Source organism: Octopus sinensis, linkage group LG2 (assembly GCF_006345805.1).
Source record: "Octopus sinensis linkage group LG2, ASM634580v1, whole genome shotgun sequence".
NCBI lineage: Eukaryota > Metazoa > Mollusca > Cephalopoda > Octopoda > Octopodidae > Octopus > Octopus sinensis.
Window position 1 is genome coordinate 144,738,808 of NC_042998.1, and position 22,191 is coordinate 144,760,998.

Below are 22,191 nucleotides of genomic sequence, written 5' to 3' on the forward strand. Positions count from 1 at the left end.
ACAATTCTTGTGATATCGCAAGTTTTGGGACTGGCTGATTGATGAAGTTCTTTCTTGTATGATGTTGCACATGAAGTTAAGAGTTAAGACAACTAGGTTAACTGTTAAGCTAAGCTCCAATGATAGTATCAGGTTTTGAATACAGAATATTTCAACCAACAAATTAGTTATTTAATCATCAGCTGTTCCATTTGTCAAAACAGAGATTACAATTTTAACAAATAGCAGAGGCTGAGTGAGTAAGGTAGTGGATTACAGGCTTAATAAACTTGATTTTAAATCCACCACAGATGTTTTAGTAATACTCTTTTAATCTATATCACTCCACATGCCCTGGCTGTTAGATGATTATGATTTACCTTAACAGATTCTTGTAAACGCTTCTCTTTATTCTCAGCAAGTTTCCTACCAATTTTTTCCTGTTCTAGATCATGCTCATATGCCTGTAAAAGAATAATACACCCATATATATATATATATATAAACACACACACTAACATACATCAAGATGCACATAAACACATGCACTCAAAAAAAAAAGTTTTTTTAAAAAATATATACTTAATATATATAAAAATAGTCAAACATTAATTGAAGGCTCAATATAGTAAATATTTAGTGAATAACATCATGCTTGTTTTTACAAGGAAATGGTTAAGACTGACTTCAATGTTTCACCAGTTATTGACTTATATATAAATTTTATGTGCAACTAGCAGTATCGCCCGGCGTTGCTCGGGTTTATAAGGGAAATAACTATATAAGCATTTTTAGAGAGTTATAGCCAAAAAATAGCAAAAAAATGCATTAAAAATGGAAAAAAATGATGGTAAATTTTTTTTTAAATCGTTGACTCATCGTAGACATTTTTAGAGAGTTACTTCCCTTATATAATAGCGAAAAATGCATTAAAATGGAAAAAAATGATGGTAAATTTTTTAAAAATCGTAAACTCATCGTAGATGCGCGCTAATACCCAGAAGGGCTCGATATGAATCATGACTATAAGATACCCGGTTTTGGTTAAACTGCACCGCAAAATGTGGGAGTAGTTAGGAATCTAAATCGCAGGAGACAGACACACAACTTCGCTTTTATATATAAAGATATATGGATTCATGGAATCTAGTGGTAATCACAGAAAAGCTCCTCTAGTGGACCTAGCTACATACCACATAGCAATCCAATGGAGAATTGTAATGTAGAGTCAATGTAGCCAAAATCTAGTAGATCCAATCAATGAAATTATTTTATGAGGAGTATATAGAACATAAAAAGTCAGAAGGTATCAGAAATGAATATATTTCACCAGTTGATATCCGTAGGATGATGTCCATTTGGCAGTCTTCATCATGTAATAATAATTCTTATTTTAGTGTATAAGTTTAAACAGAAGTTAAAATAACTACCTTAAGGGATAGAAAATATCCAATGAATTACTGGTTTGTTACCTATTATTTTGTTGTGAATAGTAATATTCCTAAAGTAATAGATTTAGGTATAAAACTTTGTTTATAAATATTCAAATTAAAATCCAGAAAATAGAGAAATAGCATTAATATATTTTATTAACTGCAAAAATTCAACATGTTCCCTTACAGCTGTTTCGATATTGCCCAAATGAATTAAATTCCAGTAATTAGAACATTTTTGGAGACAAAATCTCGTCAGAGGAGTAAAAAAAATAAGAAAGACATATCGTTAGGTTATTAACATGTTATTCTTCTAAAGCATCTCAACAGAGATTATAATAAATTATTTTACATGTCTGCACTAAGATGCATGTTATACATTGCATAGTGCTATTGCACATTTACAAATCAATGCAGATATAGAAGGCTAGCTCTTCAGATCAACAGAATATCCTGGTTGCATCAATCTTTCAATGAGTCTAACAGTTCCATCAATCTACCACTTTGGATTGCTACTTTTCAATTGAACCCCAAAAGACTGTAAGGTGAAATTATCTCAGTGGGATCTGAACTCAGAGTCAGAACAAATGCTGTGAAACATTCTATCCAACACTAACCACTGTGCTAATTAGCTCAGTACCAACACCAAGATCAAACTCACTGAGCTTGCTCTAGAGATGAATAACTTGTAGTGAGGCTTCGGCCAGTCCCTTGAAAGAACGGAATACCCACATAAATGTTTGCTGGTCAATCAGCACTAGTTGGTATGTTTAAAGGAAGGTTATGTAAGCTTCCCCCCAACTTGCAATTTAAAGGTACTGGAAGGTTTTGCTCTAGGTTAAATAAATTATTTGAACTCTGAGCCAGATTCAACTTGAATTTCACAGCGAGCATTGTCACTTTGTGCCATGACATGTGCTCTAACCTCTTTCTCCTTTACTCAAAGGAGATGTGTTCAACAAAATTTGATTTACTCTGGTGTTTGATGTCAGCATATATCTCTCTATTCACTGACCTGCTCTATTTTCTCTCATTTCTATAATAATGTAAAGTACGTTCAACAAATTTAATGAGATCATTTTCTATATCTTCCATGTTATAAATCTTCCAATATTACCTATAGACACAGATATATTCTTCAACATGATATAAATACACATTTGTAAAGATACAAGATATAAACAGCTAAATATCATAAATACATACTTATTTGTTTATGTGGTCATTCATGTCTATAAATGCAGCCTCATACCTAATTGCTTATTGTCAATGATATAATGACTCTCACTAATTGTTAGTGTTGGTACAGTTTTTATATAGTTTGAACACCATCTAGCGCAGCTAAATGACAATCTTAACTAGTAAAATTGATCTCATGACCATAGTTTGGTAACATTATTATCCCTGTATTTAAATTCAAACCCTCACTAAAAACAACAAAATTGGCATGAAAGATATCAAAGCTTTATCAACAAAACCCATGGCATGATACCCTCTTTCTTGTTCACCTCTTGGAACAATTGTTTTAATCTTACCTTTATCTTATCAGTTAAACGCTGTTCTTTGTTTTCCAGTGTTCTTTTGCCACTTTCTACACTTTCTAACTGATTTTCCAAATTCTGAAAGAGAAGAAATATTTGGAATTGTCAGACACTACAACAGTAACCAGCACCACTACTACCAACATCATCATCAAATGAAGGAAAATATATTTGAGTAGGAAGTAGCAAGTGTCACAACCATTGCTACCACCACCCATGTTCCGCTTCCTCTAAGAGGATTTGAACAAATTTCAACTCCTACCTGAACTAATTTTACATTTCATTCTTTTGTAACCAGTGAACTAATTTTGTTTAACTGACTACATTCAACCCCAGTAGAGAAAAGCCTAAAACTGAGTCAAGAAACCTCAAAATCAAAAAAGCTGTTTCGAAACAAAATGTATGCATATTTGTCTTTAGCCAGTTTACATCAGCAGGAGATAGAAGCACTGCTGAGAAATCTAAAACAAAAATAGATCTTTCAAAATGAAATCCCTTCCATTAGGTTAGACACTTCTTTGCTTAGAGATAGGTGAGAGTCTGTGACAGGAAGGCCATTCAGCAGTAGAATATCTGCCTCAACAAATTTTATTTGACCCATGCAAAAATGGAAAAGTGGACATTAAAATGATGATGATGATGATATCAGTTGCATAGTGCCTGAGCTCTGAACAGAAAGCCTTGCATTTAGTAAGCTAAGATCAGCATGCAAATTTATTTTCTTAAATTTACACAGAAAAGGGAAGAGCAAACCTACAATTAACAATAGTGGTTGTTGTTGTATAAATAAAAATAATGTCCTATTTATTAAGTCACTTCTGTATCTTGTAAAGGAAAGAGACAACAGTCAATTCTGTCAACACAACACAATATTAAGGCATGGTTTAGAAGTTTGCTTCACAAACATGTGGTTTCAAGTTGTCTCACTGTATGGCACCTTGGACAAGTGTTTTCTACAGTTCCAAGCTGATCAAGGCTTTATGAGCAGATTTGATACAGAGAAACTCTGTGGAAGCTTTTTATATATCATTGTATGTGTGTGTGTGTGCTTGTTCCCCACTCCCAATCATTTGACAACCAGTGATTTGTTTACACCCAACACCTACAAAAAAATTTGCATTTTGGCAAAATGAAACCAAGAGAAAGATACTACTCATTAAATAAATACAGGGGTTGATTTGTTTAACTAAACCTTTGAAAATGGTGCCCCAGCATGGCCACAGTTCAACAACTGAAACAGTAAATGAATAAGAGAATTTCTATATCTATCAACTCCAACAGAATGACAGGAACAGCTGGTCCCAGTAGAACAGAATATGTTACCTGTAACAATGCACTACTGAACGAGTATCTAGGTCAGATCCCATATGTAAACCCAAAATAACTTAGGCAGCTTTACAGAAATACCTGGAACATAGGAACATCACAGTACATCTAACCTGATGTTGTGGATGACTATTTTTTTTAAGCACGTGAATGTATACATATGTGCATGCACTATGACAAGTGTGAGAAGTATTATCAATAAGATATAGTTGTGGCTCTGCCATGAGGTTATTGACAATTCCTGGATATGGAAATATATTGATAGGCTTCTCAAGCCTTTAAAAAACCCAAAAAACACACACACCACAGTTCTAAAGGAGACAGAAACCATCTTCCAGATGATATGTATATAAATACATAGAAACAGCAGTCTCAGTTATATCAGAATCAGTAGGTTTTATGAATAGAGGTAGCAGGATTCATACAAAACTGGATAGACTCTACAAGATAACATTACCAGGCATGAAGGAAGAACGAAGTGTACAGAACTCTAACAGATACACAAATAACAAACCATTCTAACTTCCCACACAAATAACAAAAAATACAATAAGGTAGCAACATTGGTACTATGAGACAAGTCTGGTGATGCAATGAAATTTCAGAGTAACAATAGCAGCACAAACTTCAACAGCAAAATTTGGAGGAAAGGTTACATTGGCAAAGATGATGATGATAATGATAGTGGTGGTAGTAGTGATGATGATAGGGTGGTAGCATTGTTGATAATGATGATAGTGTGTTGGTAACAGTGGTGATGGAGGAGGTAGTAATGGTAGAGGTGAGCATTAGAAATCAAGTACTGAATAAAGTAGCTACTGTGAAACAAAAACGACATTATATAAAAACATCCTTTGGAATAACTATAATGAGAGGCAAACACATTTGGGACTGTTCAACAGAGGATTCAATACCTTTATATCTTAGTGTTCTGAGTTCAAATCATGGTATCAGCTTCAACAATGATTATCATTTCTTTTCATGATTAACAAAATAAATACCAATAAATACACTGAGGTTAATTAATCATGTGGCCTAGTGATTAGGGTGTAAGAAGTCCAAGAAGGCATTTATGACTGCTCACAAATACATAGCTATCAAAAACAATTAGTAAAAGCATGTTGTTAGCTACCAAGTCCTATTCACTTGCAAATGAAAGTTATAGTATAATAATATGTCATCTATAGCATTTAAATATGCGTGCATTGTATTGAGATAGAAAAAAAATCTTTTATTACTGAGGGTAGCAAAAGGAGTTTAGAGAGGGCAGAATTTCTGAAATTTATGTACAAGAATTTCTAAAATGCAGTGAAATTAACTTAGATGAACTGAAATCCTGCTGCCACTATATAGTTTCCAAACTAAAAGGTTTTGGTTAAAACATCAAAGTGCTACCAAATAGTAATACTACTTCACAATTATTGGTGCAGGTTAATAAGCTTGCTTTCCAACCATAGCCCTGGCCAACTAATGCCTTGTGTGAAAATCTGGTAGATGGCCACTGTGTGAAAGCCTGTCATGTGTATGTGTGTGTGTTCTCCACTCACTGCTTGAGAAATGGTGTTGGTTTGTTTACATCCCTGTAACCTAACAGTTTGGCAGAAGATTCTGATAGTATAAGTATCAGACTATATAAAGAGCCAATTTGTTCAACTAAACCCTTCAAGGCAGTGCCCCAGCCTGGCCCATGACTGAACAAGTAAAAGATAACTGAGTGTAGATATAAAGACATAAAATCTACACTTTCAGAACTTTATTCACATAATTATAGGCAATATGATTTACATTTTGAAACCCTTTGATAATAATAATGTCTACAATATTCATAATACTTACTTTTATTTTATCAATGAGTTGCTGTTCTTTACTTTCCACCATCTTCCGACCAGCATTAGCATGATCCAACTCAGTTCCTAAAGTCTGCAATAGGAAATAAAATATTTTCTGGTTTATTAAAAATCAATATAAAATTATAAGTTTGTTAGTTAATTGTATTACCATCTCTCTCTCTCTATTCTAATTTTTCTGCTAACAGTAAAATCCAATGTCAAACATCACTGAAAATAAACATTTACTTTACATTTCCTTGGTCTATGATACTCAAGTTTACTTTCAGAAAAGAGCAATTCTTGTAATTTACAATGACTGTGTCCCACCCACATTTCATAAGAAAATTTCTCACACATTACCACAACAAACCAAATTATGTCTCTACATCTCTTCCTCACACTTCCGCTTCATACACTATGCTTACCTCTCACTCCCCAATCTTGTCCTCTTGGCCCTGTGCCACTGTATCATTGCTCTCCACTAGTCCTCGACCTGTGTGTTCCACCTACATGCCCTGTCTCACTGTATTATCGCTAACTGCTAGTCCCTGACCGGTGTTCCACCCACATGTAACAAGAAATCTTTTCACTCACCCTACTCTAACAAACCAATCTACATCACATCTCTTCTCTTCCTCACATTTCCTCCTTCATACACTATGCTTTGCTCTCACTCCCCTGTTCCTCTGTATCATTGCTATTTGGTAGCTCCCCTGACTATACATACCCAGGTTTTCAGTACTCACTCTCTCCCCTCTGCACTCTTTAATCACATTTCCTTTGCAATATCCTGCCACTTATATTATGGTGTTCGAACCTCAAGAGTATGCTCTGGCACTTGCCACCATCTATATCTCTCTCTTCCTTTACTCAACCATCCCATTTATATTCTGATTCCTGACCCTTGTGAGTATGTCTGGCATTTTGCCACCATCTCTATCCTGTTGTTTCCCACTCTTACTCCTTCTGCGTTTCCCTCAGGTTGGGTAACCATGTATTTCATTTGTGGTAGCGCACCTGTTTCTGTCTTCATTCCTGCTCTCTCTGGCCGGGTAAACTTGTACTTCCCCTACAGCAAGAAACTTGTTTCTGTCTCTCCGTCTCACAATAAACTTTCATCATCCGACACAAAATCGTCTCCTCCAATGCTTCCTCCCCTCTTGAAAGCTTTTTTTTTTGTCTTGCAAGTACTCAGTGACCCTGTTAGTGTAGGTGCCACTTAAAAGCACCCAGTCCATATAATAAAGTGGTTGGTGTTCGGAAGGGCATCCAGCTGTAAAAACCTAGCTAAAACTGACCATACCTGTGCTAGTGCTATGTAAAATGCACTAGGTCCACTCTGCTGAGTAGTTGGTGTAAGGAAGGGCATCTAGCTGTAAAAATCCTACCAAAACAGTCACAGAATTCTGATGCAGGCTTCTGCCTGGCCGGCTCTTGTGAAACCGTTTCACCCATGCTAGCATGAAAGGCAAACATTAAACAATGATGATGAGGATTAATCAACCATCGAACTTTCACTCACAAATCACCTTGTCTTACATCAACAACATTTTTACATCTACTTTCTTTCCCTTTGTTTTTTGGGGAAGATTAAGCAGGATTCAAGGCAGAAAGATGACACACTGAGCAGATCTTTGTACTGTAAAAAATTGTGCAGTAGTGCATAGAATTCCAGCAACCACAGGTCATTTATCTATCAATCATTTGGATGGAAAAAATATGAATTCTGTAGACGAGTTCAGAACAGTATTGGAGAAGTATTTTTCATCACAGACAAGTGAATTTTAGAAGAGGAGTCTTACAAATCTACCAGATAGATGAAAGAGCTGTGTAGAAAATGAAGGAGAGTATATTTTAGATTAAAAAAGAACTTTGTTTATCTTAATATTGAAAAATAAAAAAAGTATGAAAAAACTGCATTATTTATGGGATGACCTAATATGCACATATATGCTGTGCTCCAGAAGACTCAGCAAGTGCAAGTGTGACCATAACCTTGTGGCCTATGCTAGGGGTGTAACCAGTCCACTTATGCGTGCCTTTTCTTCATTGGACACTAAACTCTGCTTGTGAAGACCAGTTGAGGCAAGTGAAATCGAAGTCGAAATCAAACTCGGTGACCGGCATCCATTGCTAGTGGAGCGCTAAGAATACCATACGAGCGAGATCATTGCCTGAGCAACAAACTGGCCTTCGTGCCGGTGGCATGTTAAGCACACCATTTGAGCGTGATCATTACCCCGTCATCATCATCATCATCATTTAACGTCCATTGTCCATGCTGGCATGGGTTGGACAGTTTGACCAGGGCTGGTAAGCTGAGGCACTGCACCAGGTTCCAGTTTGATTTGGCATGGTTTCTATGGTTGGATGCCCTTCCTAATGCCAACCACTCCGAGAGTGTAATGGGTGCTTGTACATGCCACCAGCACAAGTGCCAGTTGCATGACACCAGTATCTACCATGACTACGATTTCATTTGGCTTGATGGATCTTCCTTTGCCAAAAGTCTTTGTCATTGCCTCCGTGAGGCCCAGCACTTCTTGGCTTGATGGGTCTTCGCAAGCATGGCATATTGCCAAATGTCTTGGTCACTAGTCATTGCCTCCATGAGGCCCAGCATTCGAAGACCATGCTTCACCACTTCATTGTATGTCTTCCTGGGTCTCCTTCTTCCACTGGTAGAGATTGGCACTTCTTCACAGAGCTGTACACAGCCATACACATCACATGACCATACCAACGCAGTTGTCTCTCTTGCACATCTTATGCCTCATATACCCCACTTTTCTCTCAAGACATTTACACTCAGTCAAATCCATTCTAAATGGACAGTTATAATAATGGTGATAATAATAATAATAATATTAAGCACAACAGCTAACACCGCCACCACTAACAACAACAATAGTGGGGGATGGTAGTAATGTTGACTGAACATTGGTCCAATTAAAATGTGCAAATTTCTAGAGTAACAAGAGAATTCATTGAAAATAAGAGTGATGTTTACAACATTCCAAAATATAGCCTAACAATTATTCCTTTAGGTGTGGTCAAAGTATAGAATACTTGACGATACCCACCAATCTGTGACATCTAAGCCACATGCTGATTGGTCAAAATACAGTTTGTAAGATTCAGCCTGGTGGAGCCCATCAGGGTATTTAAAGGATAAATCCGACCATTTTGCTACAGTTGTCAATTGTGGAACACAACTGTCACTACATAAACCTGATGGTTGCATAATGCATGAAAGTACTAGGTTATTTCAATACTGTAAAATTGTAAAAATTGCAAATAATAAAACATGAAAATCAAACTAAGTTGAAATTTCATTGATTAATATATATATATATATATATATATATATATATGTATATATATATACACACACACACATACATACATACACATTCATGTATATTACGAATGTGTACATATATATATATTGGCTAAACTGGCAAAATGACCATTCCGAAATACAACAATATATATATATATATATATATATATATATATATACAGACTACCTCGTTGACAAATGACAGTGACCTTCTCTTCGTGGCAGGTGACTTCAATGGACATGTTGGACGGCATGTCGGGGGCTTCCATGGCATACACGGGGGCTACGGTTTTGGTTCTCGCAATGAGGAGGGAACCAGGCTGCTGGAGTTCTGCAATGCAAATGATCTTATGATTTGCAATACCAACTTCAGGAAACCCACCTAGTCACCTACCATTCTGGCAGACACACTAGCCAGATCGACTACATCCTCGCCAGAAAGAGGGAAAGAGGGCTGCTTATAAATGCCAAAACCTTCCCAGGCAAGGAATGTACTCCTCAACATAGATTAGTAGTTAGCGACTTCAGGATCAGGGCCAAATGGCTGCTCAGAAGAAGACCAGCTCGGAGGAGAAGAGTCTGGAAACTTAAAGATCCTGTAAATGGACGGAGATTTAGAGAAGTTCTACTCGAAGCTTTCGACGAAATAGAAGGGGATATAGCATCACATAATGTGGAAGCCAACTGGAGGTTTCTACGGGACAATCTGCTGAGAGCCACTGACCAGATCTGTGGATGGAGCAAAGTCCCATCTCGTCCCAGGGTAACGTGGTGGTGGAACAATGTTGTAGACAGGGCTATTAGAGACAAGAGACAGGCTTGGAAGGACTGGAGGAAAGGCAGTAGTAGGGAATTGTATCAGACTGCGAAAAGAGAAGCTAGGAGACAGGTATATTTAGCTAGAGGGGAAGCAGGTAAGAAAAAATTTGCAAATGTTCTGTGCCGTGAGGGCCAAAGACTTGAGGTGTTTCGTGTTGCAAGACAGTGTGTGAGAGAGAATCGTGATGTGGTAGGAGAGAAATCTGTTCGCATGGATGATGGTTCACTTGCGCTAAATGAGGATGCAAAGAGAGAGGTTTGGAGATGCCACTATGAAAGGTTGTTCAACAAAGAGAATGAATGGGATAAAGAGAGTCTGCCGAATGTCGACCCAATAGAGGGACCAGCGATCTGAGTTGACAGTTCCATGGTAGTTAAGGCAATTGGAAGCATGAAGACAGGGAAAGCCCCAGGCCCATCAGGAATTACTGCTGAGATGCTCAAAATATCTGGCAGTGTCGGCTATAGCCTAGTCACCCATATAGTTAACCAGGTGTTACACGAAGGAGTCATACCCAATGACTGGTGTAGTAGCATAATAGTCAACTGCTACAAAGGTAAAATTGATGCCCTAGATACAAGTAATTACAGAGGTATCAAGCTGTTGGATCAGGTAATGAAGGTTACGGAAAGGGTCAGAGCCCAACTGATTAGAGAGAGAGTCAACCTAGATGAGATGCAGTTTGGTTTTGTGCCAGGGAAAAGCACCACTGATGCCATATTTCTGGTGAGACAGCTGCAGGAGAAATACCTAGCCAAAGATAAACCTCTGTATCTGGCTTTCGTTGACTTGGAGAAAGCCTTTGACAGGGTCCCCTGTTCCCTTATCTGGTGGTCAATGAGGAAACTAGGGATAGATGAATGGTTAGTGAGAGCTGTGCGTGCCATGTACAGGGACGCTGTTAGTAAGGTGAGGGTTGGCAACGAGTACAGTGAAGAATTCCGGGTGGAGGTTGGGATCCACCAAGGCTCAGTCCTCAGCCCCCTCCTATTTATCATAGTCCCCCAGGCAATAACGGAGGAATTCAAGACAGGATGCTCCTGGGAGCTCCTCTATGCTGACGACCTTGCTCTAATTGCTGAATTACTATCAGAACTCGAGAAGTTTCAGGCGTGGAAACAAGGATTAGAATCGAAGGGCCTTAGAGTCAATCTAGCTAAAACCAAAGTCCTCATAAGTAGGAAGGTAGACAAAACTCAAACGCCTTCAGGTAGATGGCCCTGCCCAATCTGTAGAAAAGGTATAGGTAGAAACTCTATAAGATGCACCAAGTGTAAGCTATGGACACATAAGAGGTGCAGCAATGTCAAAGGAAGGCTAACTAGGAAGATAGTTTTTGTATGTGGCAGATGCTCTGGTGCAATAAACACTGAAAATGCGCAGAGACCATCTTCCGCCACATTCCAGGGAGAAAAACTTGAAATAGTTGATAGTTTCCGTTACCTAGGTGACCAAGTCAGTAGCTGGGGTGGGTGTGCCGAAAGTGTAACTGCTAGAGTAAGAATAGCCTGGGCAAAGTTCAGAGAGCTCTTACCTCTGCTGGTGACAAAAGGCCTCTCGCTCAGAGTAAAAGGCAGACTGTACGAAGCATGTGTGCGAACAGCCATGCTACATGGCAGTGAAACATGGGCCGTGACTGCTGAGGATATGCGTAAGCTCGCAAGAATGAAGCCAGTATGCTCCGTTGGATGTGTAATGTCAGTGTTCATACCCGACAGAGTGTAAGTGCCTTGAGAGAAAAGTTGGACCTAAGAAGCATCAGACGTGGTGTGCAAGAGAGGCGTCTACACTGGTATGGACACGTAGTAAGAAAGGCTGAAGATAGTTGTGTGAAAAAGTGCCACACCCTAGCGGTTGAGGGAACCTGTGGAAGAGGTATCCCAGGAAAACCTGGGACGAGGTGGTGAAGAATGACCTTCGCTCTTTAGGTCTCACCGAGGAAATGACCAGAGACCGAGACCTTTGGAAGTATGCTATGCGCGAGAAGACCCGGCAGGACAAGTGAGGCCATAACCCATGGCCCCTACCTGGGACGTAGTCAGTCCACCTGTGCATACCTTCCTTCTTGGGATACATAACTCTACTTGTGAAGACCTGTTGAGGCAAGTGAAAATCAAAAATCAAATCAAAATCAATGAACGTCAATGGAATTTGTAGTTTTGTGGTGGCACATAAGAAAACCATCTTAACGTGGCCGTAGCCAGTACCGCATCGACTGGCCTCCATGCTGGTGGCACGTAACAAACACCATCCAATCGTGGCCGTTCGCTAGCCTCGTCTGGCACCTGTGTCGGTGGCACATAAAAAGCACCCACTACACTCACGGAGTGGTTGGTGTTAGGAAGGGCATCCAGCCGTAGAAACACTGCCAGATCTGACTGGCCTGGTGCAGCCTTCGGGCTTCCCAGACCCCAGTTGAACCGTCCAACCCATGCTAGCATGGAAAGCGGATGTTAAACGATGATGATGATGACACACACACACACACACATATATATTATTAAATATATGTAAGCATATATGTACTTGTGTGTGTGTGTATCTATCATCATATCAACATCCACTTTTCCATGCTTGCATGGGTTTTACTGAAGCAGATTTTCTACAGTGGGTCCTTCCTGTCGCCAACCCTCATCTGTATCCAAGATAATATTTACCCACAACCAGGCATGCTCTCACAGAATACTGGAAATGAATGACACTGGTTGTATGACAAATGACAATCATTTACAGATGTCATACAATGGGCTTCTGTCAGTTTCTCTCTACCTAATCCACCTACAAGGTTTTGGTCAATCCAGGGCTTTAATGGAAGACATTTGCCCAAGATGATACACTGTGTGTGTGTGTGAGTGTGCGCATGCAAGTTTTTAGTATTTTGTGATGATATTGTGATTGTTGTAAATGAATGTTATTCACTTCTAATATTCTGTGAAAACATTTGATCAAATCTTTAAATAATCATGTTAAGCTACACTATGCTGCCCTCATACAATTCTTTAGAGTATGTCAGAGAGTACAGTATGTGTGTTAGCTAGGTGGAGACAGTGTCATTGGAAGGAAGGCACTATGGACTGTACCTCATTATCTAACCAGCCAAATGTGTGCCAGAGGACTGCTTGATCAGAGTCAAGCTACATTTCACTAAGACATATTAGGTGGTGTATATATGATACAAGCACATTTTATATAGGTTTGAGAGGTCATGGATTTCCAGTTTCTCAGTAAAAGCTTGCTTACCTTTAGTTCTTCTAGAAGTCGCTGTTCCTTGCTCTCCAGTAACTTATTGTCCACATTTTCTTGGTCTAACTGATTCTCTAGTTCCTGTGAAACATAAATAACATTTAATCCCACATAAACATCAAAAAGATATTGGGGTTGCAGTCTACATGGATAACATTTACTCTATCTCTATATAATAATTGTTCCTAATTATGGTACAAGGCCAGGGATTTTGAGGAGATGGGGTAAGTTGATTACATCAACCCCAGTATTTGACTGGTACTTTATCAACACTGAAAGGACGACAAGCAAAGTTGACCTTGGTGGAATCTGAAACCAGAACATAAAGAGCCAGAAGAAATGCCCCTAAGCATTTTATCCAAACCAGTAACAACTCAGCCAGCTCATTTCCTTATATCTCTCCATAATAATAGCTGATATATATGCTGGTTAGTTGATTGTTTTCCAGTCATGCTTTACATCATTATAAAGAGAGGGGGGAAAATGTAAAAAGAGATATGGAGAGAGTTAACACAAGAGGTGGCTGATTAGTGTATAGACTAGATTTGGTATGCGTGAAAGAAAGAGAGAGGGAGTGTAACTTCTGTTTGGTACCCCAACACCTTTCTGAAAGATATACAAATTTTTTTAATGAAATTTTGCAGAGATCGGTTTTTGATGGAGTAAATTGCAATTATGTTGATAAAATTTCTAAAAATATTAACATATTTATTGCAGCATATATTTATACAAATAAAAAATTTGTTTCGTTTAATTTTATTTTATGGCAATAAATATTTTTCCTTTAAAACTTAGTATTATTTAAAACTTAGTATTCATTATTTTGTATAAGCAATAAGAAATTTGATAAAAGTTAAATTATAATTATTGTATGAGTGCCATATTTCCAGATAGTAGCCACTGTGACAAAAATATACTTCCAAATTTACCTGTTAAATGATGGTTAACACTAGTATGTCACATAAACACTACATTTGATGATGCATGGGCATATTAAACACACACCAATTTCAGCAATACATAATTCAGGAAAGTTAACTTTTCAGTGCATTAAAGTCAGAGGAGACCCAACTTTGCATACTACAACCAGGGTGATTTGAGACAGTCGTTTTTTTTTGGGGGGGGGGGCATCTTATATGCTATTGGATGCAATAACATGCAACCTGTACATTGAGGTACACGTATAACTGTAGAGTTAGACTTCATTTTGTTACCATGTAGTCTCAAGTTCTATTTGACAGTATGGCACCTTGGAACCTCAAGTTCACCAATGCCTTGTAAGTGGACTTTGTAGAAGCCAGCAATGGAAACCCATCATATGTGTGTGTATATTTATATCTTAGCATACCCATGTCATCAAAAATACTGACTGTTTTATTAATGATAAAAAATGGCACATCAAAACAATGGGAGAAACTCTTGATAAATGTCAGTGATTGAATAAATATATGCATATACACAGAATTGAAGTTTTCGAACAATTAAATATGGTGGTAATGTCTCAGTTGAAAATATTATCCTCCATGTAATATATTATGAAACATCTGCTTTTCCATACTTGCATGGAACAGACAGATTTTGTGTAATTAGATGCCATTCTTGTTGCCAACCCTCATCTGTTTCCAAGTAAGGCCATGTTTCACCATACCCAAATGTGATTACATTGAAGACTGGAAACGAAGAACAGCTCTTGCATGATGGTGATACTTGCTTACAACTACTGCCCAATGTCAAGGCAAAGAGGCAGTAAAACAAGTGCACATGCTTGCACACACACGAGTTGATTGTTGGTGTAACCATTATGTTCTGGTGGTCTCATAAGCTAGCTTTTCTTCATCTCCACTGATTTAAAGAATATACAATTGTATAGTATAATACCAAGCATACATAGTAATGCAAAAATGTAAGCATATCTTCCACACCAAAATTAATACTACATGAGGAATTTTGCAAAATGATCACAATCCTAAGGATGGCAAGTGGTTAAATATATATTCACCTCTCAAATCTCCTAATTTTTATGGTTTATATACATACACACACACACACACACATACCCACCTACCTACATACATACATACATACACATGTATATATACATGGTGGGCTTCTTTCAGTCTCTGTTCACTAAATCTATTCACAAGGGTTTGAAATGACTCCAGTACTTATTTTTAAGCCAGGTACTTATTCTGTCAGTTTCTTTGGCTGAACTGCTAAGTTATAGGAATGTAAACAAACCAAGTGGTGGTGGGAGAGAAACATGCACAAAGATGCATATATACACAAGACAGACTTCTTTCAGTTTCTGTCTATGAAATCTACCCACAAGGCTTCAGTTGATCTGGGGTTATAATGTAATCAAGGAACAAACTTTTTACCACACAGCCATACACACAAACATGCATATGTACATTGATGCATGTGCATACATATACATGTGTATTATCTTTTACTTGGAAATAAGGGTTAGAAACATGGGAAAAAATGAAAGAGTGTGTGTGTGTGTATATAAATGCAACATGAATGATATTTTGAAAACAAAACAGTAATATTTAATTTCATATATGTGTGTGAAATTGGTGAAGTAAATATTATTTGATAAAAATTTACACAGTAACTTCAGAATAAAACCTCTCACTACACTTTGCCTGCATTTAGTGTCTCTGACTGTCACTCACTTCCACTCTATTTGTTGTTTTAGTTTTCCTTTGACAGAATGAATGATAGGACACACATTACATTTTATTATATGTAAGAGGTGTGTGTGTGTTTACCCTTTGCACTTTCACAGCACAGCAGTGGAAAATGTAAAGGATATCTTATTCTGAATGTTTTGAAAGGTACAAAACCAAGAGATGATTTGTTGGCAAGAGAAATGACAACAGCATCTCTGCTTTGTAGTTCAGGATTTGGAAGAAGTGCAAATGCAATCCAATACACAGACACACACACACAGTGGATGAAGGCACACCATGCTAGCCACATGCTATTTATTACAGCATGTCACAACTTACAGTATAATTGTTAGCTAGGTGGAGGCATAGTGCAATAAGGAGGCGGCCACTCTGAGTGTGTAAACACACACACAAGTAACTGGCTTATTTCAGTTTCTGTCAACTAAATCAACTTGTAAAATTTGTTTGGCCTAGAGCTATAGCAGAAGGCACTTGTCCAAGGTGCCATTCAGTTGGACTGAACCTGAAACCACTTGGTTGGGAAACAAACTTCTTAACCATACAACAGTGTGTGTGTGTGTGTGTGTGTGTGTGTGTGTGTGTGTGTGTGTAATGTTAGCAAGTCTTATCAGAAACAATTTACCAGAATATGACAGTTTCCATTCAGATACCTGACCTTTAGCACATTTACAAAATTGAATGTAGCTGATTATTCAATGTATGAATATATGATTGGTCAAATGACAAACACAAACTTAACATATAGCATTGAATAAGAGAGAAGGTCAAAGCCTTCAGCCTTGTGGCTTCTAAATTTCTACTAGTTTACATTGGTCTTTTGTCTTTTCATGAATGAACTCAGTAATCTTGGTGATAAAAATAATTAAACACTCACCTTAATCTTTGTCAGAAGCCGCTGTTCATTGTTTGCTTTCAGATTCTCCTTATCATCAAGAATGTTTTCCAGCTCCTAAGGTTTTAAGACAACAGAGCGAAAGTGAAAAAAGTTATTCATTATACTGTCTTTGTATCAATGTACATACACACACAGACATGGCAGAAAGGTTAAGGAGCTTGCTTCCCAACCATGTGATCTCTGGTTTAATCCCATAGTATGGTACATTGCACAAGTGTTTTCTACTATAGCTCTGGGTTGACCAAAACCTTGTGAGTGTCTGCATCTCCTTCACATGACATAGCATGATAGCTGTAAATGAGCATTACTGCAGCATCTCTTTCCAACCTGCTATGCAAACATGCCAGTCAATGAGGCAATATTATCTTGCTTGGAAACAGGTGAGAGTTGGCAACAGAAAGAGCATCCAGCAGTAGATAATGTGTCTGCCTCAATGAATGCTGCCTAACCCTTGCAAACAAGATAAAGTGGATATTAAATGATGATGATCACACACATACACTTCCATAGAGGTCATGGTGATAGTAAGCTGATGAAAATAAGATTGACATGTAAACCTGAGAAGATCAGTCATTATCATTAATTGGGAGGTGTTTGACCATCACGTCAACATTGGTAAGATGACCATCAAGAAAGTAAAGATGCTTGTAAGTTTTCATGTCTTTTGTCTTGGGATTTTCTCTATTTTTCCATGCTAGCATGAATCAGACCAGCACATTCGTAGATTTCAAAGTGGGTGCAACCATGCTTGGGACAATGAGATGATTTGGTATGGCTGACTGGAAATGCAATCTGTTGTGGTGATTACTTTTTGGAGTTAAGCATACATAGAAATATACATATACAGATAGACAGACAGATAAATAGAAAGAGAGAAAGTTACAATTTATTAATAGAACATGATTGACACTCTCCTACACATAAAGAGAAATATGCTCACACACAAACAGAGATAGGAAGATGGTTGGATGGATGGACAGTGAGAATAAAGGAAACATTAAAATGCCTGATGCTAAATAAGTCAGTATTAAATCAGTGATGCCAAATAAGTGGCGGTGGTGCCAAAATGCCTTGTATCACCTACCACCCAAAGGGTTGTGAGAATTTTTTTTTTTCATGTGTAGTGGGAACAGAGTTGCATATGAAATCTGAGTGATAGATGCAGTTTTTAACAGCCTTAATTTTCAAAAAGAATAGTTTTCATTTTTATTCTGTGCAAAATGCTTTGACATTCTATATTATATTCATGAAATGACTAATGTACACGTAATCTTTTAATGGTTATCAACCTGCCAGCAGCTATTTATTGTGGGATATTTGATTTCATTGAAAGGTAGCAATGGTGTGTTGAAATAGTATTTGTAAAAGAAAGAACAAGGGTGATAGTTAAAAAATTTTCACAGCATTGGCTTAAATGAATATTATTCAAGTATATTGTTTTTACAGCTGCAAGATCTTCCTGTTCTAATCTGTATCTGTTTTTTTCCTCTTTTTTACTTTGTTTTGCAAGTAAAAGAATTTTCATTCCCCTCATTTTCAAAAGCGTGGAACCAGATTGACTTGTTGATAACACTGCCCATAGTTGAGTGATTTTTTTGTGTTAGAGCAGGATATAAACATTCACATACATTCTAACTAACAAATTCATACACAAAGCATTGGTCAACCCAGGCTATAGTAGAAGATACTTGCATAAGATACCTGCAGTGGAACCAAACACAAAACCACATGGTTGATAAGCAAACTTCTTAACCACAGCTGTGTGTGCATGCACATGCACAAAGAAAACATAATGAATAACATTTTTCTTTTTCAGTGAGACTGAACCTGAAACCATATGGTTATGAAAGCAAATTCAACAAATTATATTCTATTTGTTTGCTTTAATCTACTCTACTTTCAGTGACAACACTACAGCTAAATAGACTCAAGCAAACAGGAGAATAGAATATATGGTGCCATGGAAGAAATGACAACAATACAAGAACAAATGGAAAAACTAAACAAGATTCCTTAGAAAAGGTTTAGTTTTGAAAAGAGGTAATTATGGAATAAAAACTATGGTATCTCTTGTGAGAGTATCATCTGAATAAAAATAAAAGAAGGTAAAGTTGGTAATTGACCTTGATTTTTCGTAAATGTTGTTTTTCTCGTTCATCTGACAATTCCTTCTCATTACTCTTCTTTTCTAATTGCTTTCTCAGTTCCTGAAAAAAATGACAATTGCAACTAATAGTTATTAAAAATTTCATTACTTTTCAACAAAAATTAAAATAAGTTTCTAATTTTAGCACAACGCCAGCAATTTTAGTGAGAAGATATTAGACAATTACATCAACTCTAATGCGTGACTAGTACTTATTTTATCACCTCTGCGAGGATGAAAAGCAATGCCAATCTCTGAAGAATTTGAACTGAGAATATAAAGAGTCAGAGGAAATGTCATTAAGCATTTTGTCCAATTCATTAATGATTGTCAGCAGGCTGCCTTTGTTTCAAATTTTAACACAAGCAAATCCATCAACAGAATTAACTCTTACCTCAATTTTGTTTTCAAGTACTAATGTAACCGATTCCTCATCTCTTGTAATTTTGTCAGTCACTGCCTGAAAATATTAACACATAAAATAGAATTAAGATTGTTTTAACGTTATTTTTGGCTTCCAACTAAACACACTTTAAGACCACACATTTTCTATTAATATCAGGTGGTATCAAACGGTTCACAGACTAGTTATGTTTAATAAGTTTAACGTCATCTCCTTCGAAATAGTCACCTTGCACTGCAATACAGCAGTCCCAGCATTCCTGCCACTTTTGGAATCTGTCCTGGAAGACATTTTCATTAAGTTAGTCAAGGACCTTCTGCGATTTACTCTTGATCTCAACAACAGTATTAAAATGGTGACCTTTGAGCTGCATTTTCATCTTGGAGAAGAAATGGAAGTTTGCAGATGCTAAATCTGGCAAAAAGGGTGGGTGCGGAAGTGATACCATGTTGTTGACAAGAAACTCACGAGTGAGATCTTGGTGACAGGGTGCACTGTTGTTGTGAAGAATCCAAACATCAGGATTGCTTGCATGGACCCTTAAGACAGACCAACAACATCATTGATTGTCCACTGAGGATCCTCATGCACAAGCTGATGAATTTTCTCCATATTTCCAGGGGTGATGCATGTGGCAGGTCTTCCAGATTGCTCATTGTCTTCCAGGGATGTTCTTCTGCTTTTGAAGCACCCATTGCATATGACCGACTGCCTTGTTGCTGTAAGCTTGCTGAAGCATGCTCAATGTCTCTGTAGCAGACTTCCCAAATTTTAATGCAAAATTTCACATTGGCTCTTTGTTTCAACTTCCTGTTCATGACAAAATCACTGACTACAACATACACAATCACAAAGAAACAAATTTCACAACTTGCAAAGTAAACACAGTGATGTCACTTGGCAAACTGACCCATGAAGGTCAATGCTAGCTCTCACTGTGCATGCAACTGTTTGTTACTATCTGTTAGTGTGCTACAGTTCGGGAACTTTTTGATACCATCTCATATTTAGTAAATTAAAACAACTCTGAGCAAAGTAACTAGTATCTTTCTTATATCTTTTACTTGTTTCAGTCATTGGACTGTGACCATGAGGGACACAGCTTTGAAGAATTTTTAGTCAAATAAATCGGCCAAGTACTTTTTTCTAAGCCTTGTACTTATTCTATCAGTTTCTTTTACCAAACCACTAAGTTACAGAGATGAGAACACACTAACACCAGTTGTCGGGCAGTGGTGGAGGACAAACACAGACATATATATATATATATATATATATATATATATGTGTGTATATATATATTTATACAACAGGCTTTAGTTTCTGTTTACTAAATCCACTCACAAGGCTTTGATTGGCCTGAGGCTACAGTAGAACACACCTGCCCAAGGTGCCATGCAGTGGGACTGAACCTGGAACCATGTGGTTGGGAAGCAAGTTTCTTACCACATAGCCATGCCTGCACCTTTTAGTAATTGCTATTATTCATCATTGACATTAAATGTCAATGATGAGTAATAGCAATTTGGTCTTAAATATGCATGTATCTTCCCAACAGCAAAACATTTGTTTCTGTCTGTCATACTTTAAGCTCTTATCACCTAGTACAAAGCAACTTCCCTCAATACTACCCCGCCTCCCTATGTTTTGCAAGTTACTTGGTGACCATGCCAATGCCAAGTAAAAAGCACCCAGTACACTTTGTGAAATGACTGATGCTAAGAAAGGAAGCTAGCCATATAAACTATACCAGAACAGACACTGAGGTTTGACACAGTCCTCATTTGCCAGCTCCTGTTGAACCACTCAGCCCATGTTAGCTTGAAAAGTAGATGTTAAATTATTATAATGAAAGTACTGTACTTAAACCCTCATCCCATGATCTACATTGCTCATGGAGTCTACAGTAGTGCAAAGAGAAGGAATATTAGAAATTTTCTTCAAAGAGGGAGAGAGGGAAGGGAGAGAAGAAGAAGAAGAAGGAGGAGGAGGAGGTAACGCAAAAGTGTATTTTTAATGTTCTATACTGCTGATTTTGGATTCAGATATTCCATAGGTACAATTTCAATATTTCAGAATCATGAATTGACAACATAAGCCTACTTCAGTAAGAAGTGGGTGGGGGGATATTAAAAGTTAAAAGATGGTGATGATAATGGTAAATTTTCCTTGTGAATAAATTCAATGTGTAACATATTTCATTGAAACAGTCTCACATGCTGGAGGAAGAAGAAGAAGAGAAAAAAAAGAAGAGGCAGAGTAAGAAGAAGGGGAAGAAAAGGAAGAAAACTATGAAGCAAAATTCAGACAACACAGTAAACCAAAATCTATTTCAGTCACAGTATAGAAGCCAATACTGCTTACAGATGTTAATATTAAGTCAGAGTCAATTGGAAAATAGGAAAGAAAACCCATCCCATAAAAAAAAACCCAAAAAACCTGTCACTTATCAATGTTCTTTGCTATCGTATTTTTAACACTTAACCTACCAGCATTCTAAAATAGAATTCAAACAAAAGAAAAAAAAAACACAAACT

The 22,191-nt window shown here is 37.4% G+C and overlaps 1 protein-coding gene across 5 annotated transcripts in view; it reads right to left on the minus strand.

Moving 5' to 3' along the window:
- LOC115223946 (citron rho-interacting kinase) overlaps positions 1 to 22,191 on the minus strand; it is a 366,166-nt gene that overhangs the window by 107,544 nt on the left and 236,431 nt on the right. For all 5 annotated transcript variants that reach the window (XM_036500031.1, XM_029794695.2, XM_036500033.1 and 2 more), the window contains 7 exons: positions 19,646 to 19,711; positions 19,229 to 19,312; positions 17,085 to 17,159; positions 13,512 to 13,595; positions 6,116 to 6,199; positions 2,948 to 3,031; positions 360 to 443 (listed from right to left, as the gene is read on the minus strand). In XM_036500031.1, the coding sequence (XP_036355924.1) occupies positions 360 to 443; positions 2,948 to 3,031; positions 6,116 to 6,199; positions 13,512 to 13,595; positions 17,085 to 17,159; positions 19,229 to 19,312; positions 19,646 to 19,711 (561 nt within the window). The remainder of the gene's footprint in view (positions 1 to 359; positions 444 to 2,947; positions 3,032 to 6,115; positions 6,200 to 13,511; positions 13,596 to 17,084; positions 17,160 to 19,228; positions 19,313 to 19,645; positions 19,712 to 22,191) is intronic.